This window comes from Pongo pygmaeus, chromosome 6 (genome assembly GCF_028885625.2).
Source record: "Pongo pygmaeus isolate AG05252 chromosome 6, NHGRI_mPonPyg2-v2.0_pri, whole genome shotgun sequence".
Taxonomy (NCBI): domain Eukaryota; kingdom Metazoa; phylum Chordata; class Mammalia; order Primates; family Hominidae; genus Pongo; species Pongo pygmaeus.
This window is the reverse complement of record NC_072379.2, coordinates 6195175-6212782: the sequence shown is the minus strand read 5'-3', so window position 1 is coordinate 6212782 and position 17608 is coordinate 6195175. Positions and strand designations below refer to the sequence as shown.

Here is a 17608-nt window from a genome sequence, read left to right as displayed (position 1 = left end):
TTGACAGAGCCAATAGGCGAAAAGGAGAGACGGGAAGTATTTTTGCCGCCCCGCCCGGAAAGGGTGGAGCACAACGTCGAAAGCAGCCAATGGGAGTTCAGGAGGCGGAGCGCCTGTGGGAGCCTTGGAGGGAACTTTCCCAGTCCCCGAGGCGGATCGGGTGTTGCATCCATGGAGCGAGCTGAGAGCTCGAGGTGAGCGGGGCTCGCGGTCTCCCCTCTCGCGCGCCCTCTTTGAGACCCACGGCATTCCAGCCTCCCTGGAAATGGGGGGAACATGGCCGAGGCGCGTGGCGAGGCAGCCGCCTGGAGGCCCCGGAGCGGCGACCTCAGTGCGCCAGCGATCTCATGCCCCTTGGGTGCTCCTTGAGGCCGAGGCAAGCTCCTTCGGGGTCCTGGGCTGCGGGCAAAGGATTCGGCCCTGTGAGGCGTTGGGTTCGGCCTGTCCCAGACAGGCCTTGCCCACATCCCATCACAGGGCCGTAGACTTGAAGCCGCAGCGTGAAATCCCCGTAGACTGAATGCATTTCCTTTCTACCTGTTCTCTCTCCCCTTTTATTTTTATTTTTATATTATTTTATTTTTAATTTTTTTTTTGTAGAGACGGGGATTTCGCTACGTTGCCCAGGCTGGTCTCGAACGCCTGAGCTCAAGCAATCCGCCCGCCTCGGCCCCTCAAAGTGCTGGAATTACAGGCATGATGCACCGTGCCTGGCCTTTTTAAAAAATTAAGGTTATTTTGGGGACGGTAGAGCGTCCAGACACATCCTTATTTGCATAGCTGCGCAGTTTTAAAAAATGCAATACATTTCTACCTGTTAGGGTATGTGATTTCTGGCTGGTAAGCTACACCGAATCTTGGCTAGCACAGTTGCATTCCATGTCAGATTTGTAAAGGCAAATTTGCTCTCTGCATTTAAATATATTAGATATATTTAGGTAACTACATTTAAATGTATTGAGACATTTAAATAAATTTGGGGTCTGTGTCTAAATGTGCTCCCTCCTCAAAATAAGTATCTGAAGTGGGCCGAGAGCGGTGGCTCACGCCTATAATCCCAGCACTTTGGGAAGCCAAGGCTGGTGGATCATGAAGTCAGGAGTTCATGACCAGCCTGGCCAATATGGCGAAATCCCGTTTCTACTAAAAATACAAAAATTAACTGGGCATGATGGCGGGAGCCTGTAATCCTAGCTACTTTGGAGTCTGAGGCAGGAGAATCGCTGGAACCCAGGAGGCGGAGGTTGCAGTGAGCTGAGATCGGGCCACTGCTGTCCGGCCTGGGCAACACAGCAAGACTTGGTCTCAAAAAAAAAAAAAAAAAAAAAATCAGAAGTGGACCTGTAGCCTGTAGTGTGCTGCCAAATAAACTTATTTTTAGAGATACTTCTTTCCGTTTTCTGTGAGGTCATCTGAGTTTCACATGGTAGACAGACTTCGGTGAGATTGTTAGCAAGGTAGAATGAAGAGTAAAGAGGTTTGTTTATTTCACAAGGGTTTATTAAAGGCCTACGATGTGCTAAATGCTGTAGGAAATACCCAATGATTTCTCTTTCATGGAGGTTTCCTGCCTTCTCTTAACAAGTTATCAATTAAACTGTTTACTGGAAATTGCTAAGTTAATGAACACACGGGATACATTCTTTGAATGAGCAGACATTCGGGCAGAGGAGGAAGAGGAGAGCAGTTTAGACAGAGACCTGTTTATACACTGTAGTATCTAAAAGAGCTTGTGATATTCAGGAAATAATTGTTCACTGTGCTACAATATAGGGGACGGCTGGTTGCAGTGGCTCACGCCTGTAATCCTAGCAGTTTGGGAGGCCGAGGCAGGCGGATCACCTGAGGTCAGGAGTTCAAGACCAGCCTGGCCAACATGGTGAAACCCTGTCTCTTCTAAAAACACAAAAATTAGCTGGGTGTGATGGTGGGCGCCTGTAATCCCAGCTACTTGGGAGGCTGAGACAGGAGAATCGCTTGAACCTGGGAGGCGGAGGTTGCAGTGAGCCGAGATCATGCCATTGCACTCTAGCCTGGGCGACAGAGTGAGACTCTGTCTCTAATAATAATAATAATAATAATAATAAATAATAATGATGATGATGATGTAGGGGACTTGATGAAGGGAAAGGATTAGAGAGATTCTGAAAAGAAGGTAGTTTTGGGCCCAATGATGACTAAATTTTAAATTTCATATAGTAGGAAATGGGGCACTAGTAAATTTTTAAGCAGAAAAATTATTTGACCAGATTTGTGATTTGAAAAATAGCTCTGGTGATAGAGTGGAGGATGGATTGGAGCAGGGAATAAGGGGAGATAAAACCGTTATAAAACTCTTAAAGCTAATACAGCAAGAACTTTGAGGGTCTTTGCTAAGACAGCAGCTGGCAGCTTCAATTTGGAGTGGGGTATGAAAGGCAACTGTGTATAACGAATAGTTATATAACTGGTACCCAATTTCTGAGATGATTTTGACTTAAACATTGTGTATTTCCCAGCATACTGTTGGTTTTTCTAATTATGTTGGGAAATTATGTTGCTTTCACTTTTCTTTTTGCTCGTTGCCCAGGCTGGAGTGCAGTGCTGCAATCTCAGCTCACTGCAACCTCTGCCTCCTGGGTTTAAGCGATTCTCCTGCCTCAGCCTCCTGAGTAGCTGGGATTACAGGCGCCCACCACCATGCCTGGCTAATTTTTTGTATTTTTAGTAGAGATGGGGTTTCACCATGTTGGCCAGGCTGGTCTCGAACTCCTGACCTCAAGTTATCCACCCACCTCTGCCTCCCAAAGTGCTGGGATTACAGGCATGAGCCACTGCAGCCAGCCATGCTTTCACTTTTCAAGAAAGAAGACACCATTGTTGCCAAAGATTTTGGTAATTTGAGAGATACAATGTATGTTTTCTCCATGTGGATCTTAGTATAATTAGTAAGAATCTGTTGAATTTGAAGTATCTATCCAGAAGTATTTTGGGTACATGTTTAAGGACTGTAAAACAATGTTTCTATTTCTGGATATAATAAATGTATTTGCTAATATAATAAATGAATAGATTAGACCCATAAATTATTTACAGTGTTGAGTCATTTCCCACAGTTAAAATCAGGATGAAAATATATAGCTGAATACTTGATTTGTTTCTTGTAACTGATTTCTCTAGTACAGAACCTGCTAAGGCCATCAAACCTATTGATCGGAAGTCAGTCCATCAGATTTGCTCTGGGCAGGTGGTACTGAGTCTAAGCACTGCGGTAAAGGAGTTAGTAGAAAACAGTCTGGATGCTGGTGCCACTAATATTGGTAAGTTTGGGAGAGTTTTAAGCCACAACAAATGATCAGTGAATGTTGTTGTAGTTAAGAAACATTTCTTATTGAAATAAGACTATCAAGTGTTGATGTAGTAATAAATTATTATTTTTAAGTTAAAGTTAGCACCTATTATGTGCCTAGTACTTAGCTAGGTAGTAATAATAATAACAGCTTTTATTGTGTTCTTATGGTGTGCCAGGCAGGTGTTATGCTAAGAATTACACAGAAATATTTAATTTGCAGAACAGCTGGGCGTGGTGTCTCACGCCTATAATCCTAGCCCTTTGAGAGGCCGAGGTGGGGGGAATTGCTTGAGGCCAAGAGTTCAAGACCAACCTGGCCAACATGGTGAGACCTCGTCTCTATTAAAGAATAAAGTAGGCCGGGCATAGTGGCTCACGCCTGTAATCCCAGCACTTTGGGAGGCCAAGGCGGGTGGATACCTGAGGTCAGGAGTTCGAGACCAGCCTGTCCAAAGTGGTGAAACTGTCTCTACTAAAAATACAAAAATTCGCTGGACCTGGTGGCAGAAGCCTGTAATCCCAGCTACTTGGGACACTGAGGCACAAGAATTGCTTGAAGCCGAGAGACGGAGGTTGCAGGAAGCCGAGATCGTGCCACTGCATGCCAGCCTGGGGACAGAGCAAGACTCCATCTCAAAACATAAAACAAAATAGGCCTGGAGTAGTGGCTCACATCTGTAATCCCAGCACTTTGGGAGGCTGAGGGGGGCTGATCATTTGAGGTCAGGAGTTCTAGACCAGCCTAACCAACATGATGAAACCCTGTCTCTACTAAAAATACAAAAATCAGCCAGATGTGGTGGTGCATGGCTGTAATCTCAGCTCCTCAGGATGCTGAGGGAGAAGAATTGCTTGAACTTGGGAGGTGGAGGCTGCAGTGAGCCAAGATCGCACCACTGCACTCCAGCCTGGGTGACGAGCAAAACTCCATCTCAAAAGAAAAGAAAAGAAAAGAATAAGAAAATTTAAAAAAAAAACAAAAAATTATTAATCTGCAGAATAACTTTATGAGATAGAACTTATTATCTCTGTTTTACAAATGAGGAAATTAGGGGACAGGAAATTTCCTTTTTTTGAGATTATAAAGCTAATAAAATAGGATCCAGGAAGTCTGATTCCAGAACCCATTCTCTTTTTTTTTTTTTTTTTTTTTGAGATGGAGTTTTGCTCTTGTTGCCCAGGCTATATAGTGCAATGGCATGATCTCGGCTCACCGCAACCTCCGCCTCCTGGGTTCAAGTGATTCTCCTGCCTCAGCTTCCTGAGTAGCTGGGATTACAGGCATGCGCCACCAAGCCTGGCTAATTTTGTATTTTTAGTAGAGACAGGGTTTCTCCATGTTGGTCAGGCTGGTCTCGAACTCCTGACCTCAGGTGATCTGCTCACTTTGGCCTCCCAAAGTGCTGGAATTACAGGCATGAACCACCACGCCTAGTCCCCGTTCTCTTTACTGGGTATGTTAAAATTATTTCTTTCAAAAGAAAAGGCTGGTCAAAGTGCAACGCAGTTTACAGCTAATTGATCACCACCAGTTACAGATTTTTTTTGTTCCTTCTCCACTCCAACTGCTTCACTTCACTAGCCTAGGGAAAAAAAAAAAGAGGAAAGAAAGAAAAAGCTAAACTATTTAGTCTGGGCTAGTAAATAGCCAGAAAGGACTTTATAACAACGAAATATACAAAATGACACTAGTATGTTTAACTAAAGGTATAGTTATGACTCTTAAATTTGCATATGTTATAAATAATGTCAATATAAAAAACTTATAGCATGGGTCCATTTTTAATAAATATGTAAATATTTTAAACTTTCTAGATCTAAAGCTTAAGGACTATGGAGTGGATCTTATTGAAGTTTCAGACAATGGATGTGGGGTAGAAGAAGAAAACTTCGAAGGCTTAAGTAAGTTGACTTTTTCTAATCTTATTATAAAATAATTGGGCCACATGTCTCAGAATTTTGAGTAACACTGTCTTGGGAAATGCAAAAACAGTTTTTTAAAGCCAGTTACTAGATATCATGTATATTTTGTTGTTATAGCACTTGAGATATCTTAGTCCTTACTTTACACTCTCTTTCAGCTCTGAAACATCACACATCTAAGATTCAAGAGTTTGCCGACCTAACTCAGGTTGAAACTTTTGGCTTTCGGGGGGAAGCTCTGAGCTCACTTTGTGCACTGAGGTGATACAATATTTTTATCCATTCACTTGACCCCTTAGAAAAACCTCTCTGAAAATTAATTGGAATCGTTATTATTTACAGTTTTCTATCTCAACATCTCAACTTCTAGGTTCTGAATTCTGTTTTGTCTCACTGCCAATCTAAGTCCTAGTACTTCTGAAATGTGAGCAATAAATGAATGAAATGAAGCAAATAGTATTGTTAAAAAAAATGGTTACCCTTATTAAAACAAGAATTCTCAATTTTAACATAACATATAGATAATAAATGATAGTTACCATTGGTTTTCATTATCAATTTTTAGGGAAATATTTCACCAAAGCACTATTTAATTATAGCACAGATACGAAATTTTAATAAATAATTATATACATATATATATATATATTTTTTTTTAGACAGAGTCTCTCTTTGTCACCCAGGCTGGAGTGCAGTGGCACAGTCTCGACTCACTGCAATCTCTGCCTCCCAAGTTCAAGTGATTCTTGTGCCTGAGCCTCCTGAGGAGCTGGTACTATAGGCATGCACCACCACTCCTGGCTAATTTTTGTATTTTTAGTAGAGATGGGGTTTTGCCATGTTGCCCAGGCTGGTCTCAAACTCCTGGCCCCAAGTGATCTGCCTGCCTCGGCCTCCCAAAGTGCTGGAATAACAGGCATGAGCCACCGCGCTCTGCCCTACGTATACGTTTTAATTATAATATTTGTTAGATTCTTTAAAAAAAAATTGTTCGAAGAGTAATAACAAAACAAATCTGTATTTGCGAATAAATAAATCTTAAGATCATTTATGGTTTTGCAGTTCAACCTGAAAAACGAAATCAAAGCTTTTATCAAAACAAAGCATGTTTAGTGCTCTCTATCTCACTGTCTTTTATATGCCAAACCTTAGATTTTATGATGACTCCTCAACCGTTTAGATCTTGATTATCTCAGAGGGATCGTCAGCTTTTTAAGAAAGTTTTGAGGGAAAAGCAAGCGAAGAAAAGAGTAGTCAGTGCCCAACATCATGGGTCTCTCACTGAACACACCATGCCTGGTGTTCTCTCACAGTGATGTCACCATTTCTACCTGCCATGCATCGGCGAAGGTTGGGACTCGACTGATGTTTGATCACAATGGGAAAATTATCCAGAAAACCCCCTACCCCCGCCCCAGAGGGACCACAGTCAGTGTGCAGCAGTTATTTTCTACACTACCTGTGCGCCATAAGGAATTTCAAAGAAATATTAAGAAGGTACAGTAAATTAATCCTGGTTTTCAAGAGTATTGGTTAATGCACATGAGCAAAAGATTTACTAAAGATGTTTATTCTTCAGTTGATTCTCTTCCCGTAAATTATTGAGAAATGCTTTATTTGCATTTCTCATTAAAGATTTAACATTAAAGACTTAACTTTAGGATGATTTACTTTTTTCTTTTCATCACGTAGTGTTTATTAGGACTGGGCAACATAGTGAGACCCTGTCTCTATGAAAAATTAAAAAAAAAAATTTACTGGGCATGGTGGCATGCACCTGTAGTTCCAGCTACTTGGGAGGCTGAAGTGGGAGGATCACTTGAGCCCAGGAACTTGAGGCTGCAGTGAGCTATGATTGCGCCACTGCACTTAAGACTGGGAGACAGAGTAAGATCCTGTCTGGAAAAATATATATACATATATATATTTTTTATTTTTTATTTTTATCTTTTTTTGAGATGGAGTTTCACTTTGGTGCCCTGGCTGGAGTGTGGTGGCGCGATCTCGGTTCACTGCAACCTCCACCTCCCGAGTTCAAGCGATTCTCCTGCCTCAGCCTTCTGAGTAGCTGGGATTACAGGCATACACCACCACGGCTGGCTAATTTTTGTATTTTTAGTAGAGACGGGGTTTCACCATGTTGTCCAGGCTGGCCAAGCTGGTCTCGAATTCCTGCCTCAGGTGACCCGCCCACCTTGGCCTCTCAAGGTGCTGGGATTACAGGCGTGAGCCACCGTGCCTGGCCTTATGTACTTATATTTTAATAACAGTATTTCTTGGCCAGGCACAGTGGCTCACACCTGTAATCCCAGCACTTTGGGAGGCTGAGGCAGGCGGATCATGAGGTCAAGAGATCGAAGCCATCCTGGCCAAAATGGTGAAACCCCATCTCTACTAAAAATACAAAAATTAGCTTGGCATGGTGGCGCGCAGCTGTAGTCCCAGCTCCTCAGGAGGCTGAGGCAGGAGAATCGCTGGAACCCGGGAGGCTGAGGTTGCAGTGAGCCGAGATCGAGCTATTGCACTCCGGCCTGGGCACAGAGCCAGACTCAATCTCAAAAAAAAAAAAAAAAGAATATTTCTCTTGGTTTTCTGAGAAATGAGTTATTAGAACCCTTATGAATTTGAATGCAAATGAAAACAGCTAAATGTTATATAATTGTTGTGTTTAAAAAGCAGATTATAGAACTGTCTGTACTATATGATTACGGTTTTATGAAAACAAAACAACAGGCCTAAATGTCTATAGTATAAAGGCTGGAAGACTCAGCACTTTCATGTTCTCAGCGGTTATCCTTGGATGTGAGATCTCATGCAGTTTTTGCTGTCTTCTTTGTGCCTTTCCATTTGTATGTGTGTTTTTCATAATCTAAAAAGTTACTTAAACATATGCAGCTAAAAACTTTTTTTACTTGTAAAGCATTTCGTGCTAATTTTAACTTTTTTTTTTTTTTTAGACTGAGTATTCTCACTCTGTCGCCGAGGCTGGAGTGCAGTGGTGCGATCTCGGCTCGCTGCAACCTCCGCCTCCTGGGTTCAAGTGATTCTCCTGCCTCAGCCTCTCGAGTAGCTGGGATTATAGGTGTGCGCCACCACGCCCAGCTAATTTTTGTATTTTTAGTAGAGATGAAGTTTCACCGTGTTGGCCAGGCTGGTCTTGCACCCCTGACCTCAAGTGATCCACCTGCCTCAGCCTCCCAAAGTGCTGGGATTACAGGCATGAGCCACTGCACTCGGCTGCTAATTTTAACTTTGTTACATTTTTTCAAAAATTTAAATTTTTTAAAGTAGAGAAAACTTACTCTTTTTTTGTATCTTATGGTAAAAAAATTAGTGCCTTAGCAAAATACAGGAATGTAGAACTTCTATTTGTCAGAGATAACTGTTATTTACAGTTTGTATATTTTTTCAGACTGCTTTTAATTTCATGTGTTTATAACTGTTGGAATAATTTTCAAGATAAATTCATAAATTAATATAATGAAAGCAAGTAATATAGAATGTACAACATGCGAGTAATACAGAATTGTATGTGGTTGAAAGTTGTTTTTTTTTTTCTTTAATTGAGACAGGGTCTTGCTCTCTCACCCAGGCTGGGGTGTAGTGGCACAATCTCAGCTTACCACAGCCTTGATCTCCCAGGCTCAATGGATCTTCCCACTTCAGCCTTCCAAGTAGCTGGAACTCCAGGCCTGTGCTACCATGCCTGGCTAATTTTTGTATTTTTTGTAAGAGATGGGTCCTTCTGTGTTGCCCAGGCAGGTCTCGAACTCATGGGCTCAAGCGATCCTCACGCCTCAGCCTCCCAAAGTGCTGGGATTACAGTCGTGAACCATCTTGCCTGGCCCTATAACTGACTTTTCACTTAGCATATTGTGATTGTCTTTTTTAGTCAGTGCACACTGCCTTATTCGTTGTCCTTCTGCTGCGATATGGCTATACCATAATTAATTAACTCCTTGATGATGCTTGCTTAGGTTGTTTCTGTTTTTTCATAGAGATTGTTTCAGTGAACATTTTTGTATATCTCTTTGCATACCAAAATGCTTGTGCCGGCCTTTCTATTATACAAAGATACATTTCAAAAGGAGAGATTATAAAGTCAAACACAATGTACATTTCAGTTTTTTAATTTTCATTTTTAGAGATAGGGCCTCACTCTGTCACCCAGGCTGGAGTGCAGTGGTGCAATCATGGCTCACTGCAGCCTCGAACTCCTGGGCTCAAGTGATCCTCCCACCTCAGCCTCCTGAGTAGCTGTGACTACAGGCACATGCCACGATGCCCGGCTAATTTTTTTTTTTTTAATTTTTTGTAGAGACAGAGTCTTGCTGTTTTGCCCAGGCTGGTCTTGAACTCCTGGTCTCAAGTGATCCTCCTGCCCTCAGCCTCCTGAGTAGCTGGGATTACAGGCTGTACTTTTTAGTTGTTTTACCAGGATGCTTGGCACATTGGGAACAGAGGACTGTGACCAGGAGCCAAAAGCTCTGTGTTCCTTTCTGTAGAATATAGGAAGATAAGTCTTTACAGATCATTCTGTCAACAGTGCTTCCCTTGATTTGTGTGATGATGTGAGAACCTTGCGTTGGATGTTATAACTTGAGCTGTGTAATTCCTATAATATTAAAGTAATGTAGAATATTGTGTTTGTGTTTTTTAAACAGGAGTATGCCAAAATGGTCCAGGTCTTACATGCATACTGTATCATTTCAGCAGGCATCCGTGTAAGTTGCACCAATCAGCTTGGACAAGGAAAACGACAGCCTGTGGTATGCACAGGTGGAAGCCCCAGCATAAAGGAAAATATCGGCTCTGTGTTTGGGCAGAAGCAGGTAGTGATGGCCGGTTACTTCAGCGCCTCTTATTGCTCTAGTGATTATAGCGGGTTTCCATTGTCCCTTCCAGTAGAATGGAGAATAAAATCTAAGAATTGATTTTTTTTTTTTTTTTTTTTTGAGACAGAGTCCCGCCGTGTCGCCCAGGCTGGAATGCAGTGGTGCTGTCTCGGCTTACTGCAACCTCCACCTCCCAGGTTCAAGCAATTCTCCTGCCTCAGCCTCCCGAGTAGCTGGGGTTACAGGCGCATGCCACCATGCCAGGCTAATTCTTTGTATCTTTAGTATGGGGTTTCACCGTGTTGGCCAGGCTGGTCTCTATTTCCTGACCTCTAGTGATCCGCCTGCCTCGGCTTCCCAAAGTGCTGGGATTACAGACGTGAGCCACTGCGCCCAGACTAAGAATCGATTTTTAAAGTGCCTATCACAAGGCCCGGCGCAGTGGCTCACGTCTATAATCCCAGCACTTTAGGAGGCTGAGGTGGGCAGATCACGAGGTCAGGAGTTTGAGACCAGCCTGACCAATATGGTGAAACCCTGTCTCTACTAAAAATACAAAAATTATCTGGTCGTGGTGGCAGGCACCTGTAGTCCCAGCTACTTGGGAGGCTGAGGCAGGAGAATCGCTGGAACCCAGGAGATGGAGGTTGCAGTGAGCTGCGATTGTACCACTGCACTGCAGCCTGGGCAAGAGAGCAACACACCATCCCAGAAAAAAAAAAAAAAAAAAAGTACCTATCACAAAAATTGATGTTCAAGAGCTGAATGTGTTTCATTTTATTCTTCCAGAGACACTCATATACTGCATCTTTTCACTCTTTCTCTGAAAAAAATATAAATTACTGTGGGCAATGTGTGGGTTCTGAATAAGTAGGCACTTGTTTCATCTTTCTCGTATCATAAAATCAAAATTGTTGTCCCCATGGCTCACACATGTAATCCCAGCACTCTGGGAGAAGAAACTGTTGGGATTATGTGTTTGAACCACCCGGCCAACAATTTTGAGGTGGGACAATCGCTTGAGCCCAGGAATTTAAGACCAGCCTGGATAACACGGTAAGATCCCATCTCTACAAAAAAATAAAAAAATAGCCAGGTGTGGTGGTGTGCACCTGTAGTCCCAGCTGCTTACTCGGCAGGCTGAGGCAGGAGGATTGCTTGAACCCACGATTTTGACGCTGCAGTGAGGTATGATTGAGCCATTGTACTCCAGCCTGGGCAATAGAGGGAGACCCTGTCTCAAAAAACAAAACAAAACAAAAGATTCTTTTAATTTTTTTGTGCTTGTAATGTTTATAGCTTGACTAAGAAAGAAGATAGATAAGTCCACTCTATCTTTATTAGGAAGTAACTGTAGTAACTGTGAATTTTTTTTTTTTTTCAGTTGCAAAGCCTCATTCCTTTTGTTCAGCTGCCCCCTAGTGACTCCGTGTGTGAAGAGTATGGTTTGAGCTGTTCGGATGCTCTGCATAATCTTTTTTAGTAAGTAGATTGCTGGCAAGAGAACTACAATGGAACATTTTATCCTGAGAGTTTTTTTTTTTTTTTTTTCTAAAGATAGTGATTTTAGGGCTAATAGTTTCATGGGTTTTTTTTTTTGTTTTTTTTTTTTGAGGCGGAGTCTTGCTTTGTTGCCCAAGCTGGAGTGCAATGGTGCTCTCTTGGCTCACTGCAACCTCTGCCTCCTGAGTTCAAGCAATTCTCCTGCCTCAGGCTCCTGAGTAGCTGGGATTACAGGCACGTGCCACCACGCCTGGCTAATTTTGTGTTTTTAGTAGAGACGGGGTTCCAGTGTGTTGGCCAGGCTGGTCTTGAACTCCTGACCTCAGATGATCCGCCCACCTTGGCGTCCCAAAGTGCTGGGATTACAGGCGTGAGCCACCATGCCTAGCTAGGGATAATAGTTTTTTATGTCCTTTATAAAACTGTGAGCAATGCTATTGCTAAGAAAGATGATTTACCCAAAGGACTCAGTTACTTAATTCAAACCATGTTCTGAGTAACTGGTATATTTCAGGTGGTTTTCTGTTGAGTTAGTCTTCTTTAAGCCTCTGTTTGGTTAGACTAACTTTTAAATTATTTTATCATTTTAAATGGGTTTGACTTTTCTGGCATCTGATGAAGGCAGTTCAGTGTCATTACTTTTAGTATGAGAAAATAGACACTTCCATAAATAGGATCGGTCCTGTAAATCTCTCTATATCTATCTATCTATCTATATGTGTGTGTGTGTATATATATATATATATATATATATATATTTTTTTTTTTTTTTTTTTTTTTTTTTTTTTTGAGATGGAGTCTTGCTTTGTTGCCTAGGCTGGAGTGCAGTGCCGTGATCTTGGCTAACCGTAACCTCCACCTCCTGGGTTCAAGTGATACTCCTGCCTCAGCCTCCCGAAAAGCTGGGACTACAGGTGTGCACCACCATGCCTGGCTGATTTTTTTGTATTTTTAGTGGAGGCGGGGTTTTACCATGTTGCCCAGGCTAGTCTTGAACTCCTGACCTCAGGTGATCCACCCACCTTGGCCTCCCAAGGATCTGGGATTATAGGCATGAGCCACCGCACCCAGCCTAAGATCTATATTTCTTTTTGTTTGTTTGTTTGTTGCTTTTAGATCTATATTTCTTACTCTTCCTCCACTTGCTTTTGGCTTATGCCTAAAATTGCAAACATGGAGCTTTATGTCTTTGTATGAAGGTGATGTTCTTCTGGAAATGCCGGTATCCCTGGGGTGCTTTTGGCTTATGCCTGAAATGGTAAACATGGAGCTTTATGTCTTTATGTGAAGGTGGTGTTCTTCTGGAAATGCCGGTATCCCTGGGGTGCTTTTGGCTTATGCCTGAAATTGTAAACATGGAGCTTTATGTCTTTATGTGAAGGTGGTGTTCTTCTGGAAATGCCAGTATCCCTGGGGTGCTTTTGGCTTATGCCTGAAATTGTAAACATGGAGCTTTATGTCTTTATGTGAAGGTGGTGTTCTTCTGGAAATGCCGGTATCCCTGGGGTGGGTCTCATGTGAAGCAAGCGCTTTATCAAGACATGAGATATAAACTTCCTACCTGGGAGATTTTGAAAGGGGAGGGAATGTGGGCAAAATCCTGAGCACAAGTGGTTAGACTTCATTGACAAACCAGGGGCGGCAGCACGGAGGTTCTGAGAATGCATTTGAAGTGAGACCCACTGCTCTTACGGAGGCCGAGGATTTATCAGGAAGGATAAGGAGAGCTGCAGTACATCAGTTTTGGACCCACTGCATCACCTGTGGTGCATTGGTTGACTGTAGGAGCTTTAGAGCATTCCAGAAGGTCTGGTTCTTTGATGACTCATCAAGATTTGGAGCACAGATACCCGTGAACTGCAATAGTGATCCTTATCAGCATGTCACCTGGTGTTTTGTTTTCATTTCACTTTAAGAATGTGCCATGTGATCGTATTTCTAATCCCTTTCACTCTGGAATCCTGCCCTTACCATATTAATGTTGAATAGCATCTCAGGTTTCATTTCACAATGCACGCATGGAGTTGGAAGGAGTTCAACAGACAGACAGTTTTTCTTTATCAACCGGCGGCCTTGTGACCCAGCAAAGGTATTTAACATTTTTTTGTATTAGTTTGTTCTTTATGCCTTTGACTTTTAATCGATAACTTTTTTTCTGCTAATAGGCAGTTTACATGGAACTCGGGACTTTGAGAAACATGGCTTTAACATTATCTTATTTTGGGCATTTACAGAAGTCTATTGCAGATGGCCCCCAGCTTAACATGTTTCGACTGAAGACTCCTCTGGCTGGGCGCAGTGGCTCATGCCTGTAATCCCAGCACTTTGGGAGGCCGAGGCGGGTGGATTGCCTGAGGCCAGGAGTTTGAGACCAGCCTGGCCAGCATGACAAAACCCCGTCTCTACTAAAATACAAAAAATAGCCAGGCGTGGTGGCCTATGCCTGTAATCCCAGCTACATGAGAGCTGAGGCAGGAGGATCGCTTGAACCTGGGAGACGGAGCTTGCAGTAAGCCGAGATTATGCCACTGCACTCCAGCCTGGGTGACAGAGCGAGACTGTGTCTCAAAAAAAAAAAAATATATATATATTTTTCTACTACTTAACCTTGTTGCGGAAGTTATTTTTTGCAGTAGATACCATACTTCAAGTACCTATTGAACCATTGTTTTTCGGTATAGTATTCAATAAATTACAGAAGATATTCAACATTTTATTATAAAATAAGTTATTTTGCCTATAGACTATGTAGGTATTCTGAGGCAAGGCTGAGATAGGACATTCAGTAGGTTAGGTTATCACAAAGGCATTTTTGACATACAATGTTTTCTTTTTTTTCTTTTTCTTTTTTTTTTGAGACGGAGTCTTGTTCATCGCCCAGGCTGGAGTGCAGTGGCGCGGTCTCAGCTCACTGCAAGCTCTGCCTCCCAGGTTCACACCATTCTCCTGCCTCAGCCTCCCGAGTAGCTGGAACTACAGGTGCCCGCCACCACGCCCGGCTAATTTTTTTTGTATTTTTAGTAGAGACGGGGTTTCACCGTGTTAGTCAGGATGGTTTTGATCTCCTGACCTCGTGATCCGCCCACCTCGGCCTCCCAAAGTGCTGGAATTACAGGTGTGAGCCACCGCGCCTGGCAGATACAATATTTTTAACTTACGGTTTTATCAGGACATAACCCTATCATAAGTTAAGGAGCGCATCTATCTGTGTACAGTTTTTTTGTTGTTGTTGTTTTTTGGGTTTTTTTTTTGAGACAGAGTCTCACCCTGTTGCCCAGGCTGGAGTGCAATGGTGCGATCTTGGCTCACTGCAACCTCCACCTCCCGGGTTCAAGCGATTCTCCTGCCTCAGCCTCCCAAGTAGCTGCGATTACAGGTGCGCGCCACCACGCCCGGCTAATTTTTTGTATCTTTAGTAGAGACGGAATTTCACCACGTGGCCAGGATGGTCTTGAAATCCTGACCTCGTGATCTGCCTGCCTTGGCCTCCTGAAGTGCTGGGATTACAGGCGTGAACCACTGTGCCTGGCCTCTGTGTATAGTTTTTTAAATTGCATATATGTGAGTGTGTTTGTATCTGTATATATACATTATATGTGTTGTGTGTATAGATACATAAATATATAAACACATATTACCAGTATATTTATATTTATTATTGTAAAAACTAAAACTATTTGAAGAAACTAAACATTTTATAACATTCTGTGTCACCTTTCAGTATAGACTGATTACATGGTTTCTATATTTCCTTTTTTTTTTTTTTTTTTTTGAGACAGAGTCTCGCTCTGTCACCCCCAGGCTGGAGTGCAATGGCGTGATCTCCGCTCGCTGCAAGCACCGCCTCCCAGGTTCACGCCATTCTCCTGCCCCAGCCTCTCTAGTAGCTAGGACTACAGGCACGCATCACCACACCCGGCTAATTTTTGTATTTTTAGTAGATATGGGGTTTCACCACATTGGCCAGGCTGCTCTCAAACTCCTGACCTCGTGATCCACCTGCCTCTGTCTCCCAAAGTGCTGGGATTACAGGCGTGAGCCACCACGCCCAGCCCATGGTTTCTATATTTTCTATAGATTTCTATATTTTCTGTTCCTGCTTTCTATTTTCCTAGGAAAATAAGGGCTCAGATTACTTCTGCCTCAGATTTAAACCGATCATCTTGATATGATTACATGGGTTTTTTGAGTTTGTATCTTAGCAACACAACATTGTACCTCAGTAATATTTTCTGGTTTTCTTTCTTTCTTTTTTTTTTTTTTTTTTTTTTGAGACAGAGTCTCGCTCTGTCGCCCAAGTTAGAGTGCAGTGATGTGATCTTGGCTCACTGCAAGCTCCGCCTCCCAGGTTCAAGCAATTCTCCTGCCTCAGCCTCCCGAGTAGCTGGGATTACAGGTGCATGCTGCCATGCCTGGCTAATTTTTTGTATTTGAGTAGGGATGGGGTTTCACTGTGTTGCCCGGGCTGGTCGAGAACTCCTGAGCTCAGGCAATCCACCTGCCTCGGCCTCCCAAAGTGCTGGGATTTCAGGCGTGAGCCACTGCTCCCGGCCCCTGTTTTTCAATGATGCTTTAGAGTTTGCTTGTAATCTGCCAGATGTGGTTGAACTTCTAAATTTTTTAACCTATAGTGTGATGGATTCATAATTATTAATTATAACTATTAATAATGTGATATTTTGGTTTATTTCTAATGACATTTTAATGTCATAAATATGTTTTTATGTACATTGAATGTGTTTTATGAACATTTAAGCTGCACCTGCATTTCACTAGAATTTCTCATAGAGCAACTTTAGGTTGGAAAAAGATTCAGTTTTAGGAACCTATGATTAGAGAAATATTACTTTGAGAGTTGTGAGGAAATGTTTGGTGATGGATGTATTCATTATCTTGATTGTGGGGATAGTTTCACAGGTGTTTGTGTATATGTCAAAACTTATGAAATTGCACACTTTAAATATGTGTAGTTTATTCCATGTTAGTCATATCTCAGTAAAGCTGTTAAAAAATGTATCCTTAGGCCAGGTGTAGTGGCTCACGCCTGTAATCCCAGCACTTTGGGAGGTCGAGGCGGGCGGATCAACTGAGGTCAGGAGTTCGAGACCAGCCTGGCCAACATGGTGAAACCCCATCTCTACTAAAAATACAAAAATTATCTGGTCATGGTGGCGTGTGCCTGTAATCCCAGCTACTCTGGAGGCTGAGTCAGGATAATCACTTGAGCCCCGGAGGCAGAGGTTGCAGTGAGCCAAGATCGCGCCATTATACTCCAGTCTCGGTAACAAGAGCGAGACTCCGTCTCAAAAAAAAAAAAAAGAAAAGAAAAAAAAAATCCTGCCTGTAGTCCAAGCTACATGGCAGGCTGAGGCAGGAGGATCACTTGAGCCTGGGAGGTTGAGGCTGCAGTGAGCCATGATTGCTCCACTACACTCCAGCCTGTGACAAGGTGAGACCTTGTCTCAAACAAAACAAGTATCCCCTTCTAAGAACATGCTGGTTGGTTAGAACAGTATGTTGTTAGAATGTGGGGGGCCAGGAACATTTGTCATTTATTGTTTTCTACTCCTTGTATTTTGTGCAGGTCTCCAGACTTGTGAATGAGGTCTACCACGTATATAATCGACAGCAGTATCCATTTGTTGCTCTTAACATTTCTGTTGATTCAGGTAAGTTCCATTGGCATTTCAGTACAACTAGTGACCAGTGCCTGAAAGAATAAAATAAATTATACAGCTCTGCTATGACTGGAATGAGACAACAATTTATGGTCATGTAAGTTTTTTTTTTTTTTTTTTTTTTTTTGAGACGGGGTCTTGCTCTGTCGCCCAGGCTGGAGTGCAGTGGTGCGATCTTGGCTCACTGCAACCTCTGCCTCCTAGGTTCAAGCGATTCTCCTGACTCAGCCTCCCAAGTAGCTGGGACTACAGGTGCGTGCCACCACACCTGGCTAATTTTTTGTATTTTTAGTAGAGACAGGGTTTCACCGTGTTAGCCAGGATGGTCTCGATCTCCT

General features: G+C 42.7%; 1 protein-coding gene across 7 annotated transcripts in view; it reads left to right on the top strand.

The window, feature by feature from the left end:
• Positions 1–65: 65 nt before the first annotated feature.
• Positions 66–17608, top strand: part of PMS2 (PMS1 homolog 2, mismatch repair system component) — a 38051-nt gene continuing 20508 nt past the window's right edge. For 2 of the 7 annotated variants that reach the window (XM_063668091.1, XM_063668090.1), the window contains exons 1-9: positions 66–194; positions 3160–3299; positions 5147–5233; positions 5413–5515; positions 6568–6751; positions 9919–10086; positions 11474–11571; positions 13582–13681; positions 17177–17261. In XM_063668091.1, the coding sequence (XP_063524161.1) occupies positions 172–194; positions 3160–3299; positions 5147–5233; positions 5413–5515; positions 6568–6751; positions 9919–10086; positions 11474–11571; positions 13582–13681; positions 17177–17261 (988 nt within the window). In that variant the 5' untranslated portion in view covers positions 66–171. Of the gene's footprint in view, positions 195–2544; positions 2894–3159; positions 3300–5146; positions 5234–5412; positions 5516–6567; positions 6752–9918; positions 10087–11473; positions 11572–13581; positions 13682–17176; positions 17262–17608 lie in introns of those variants that run through there. The other 5 variants (XM_063668089.1, XM_054496136.2, XM_054496141.2 and 2 more) reach the window with 4 other exon arrangements.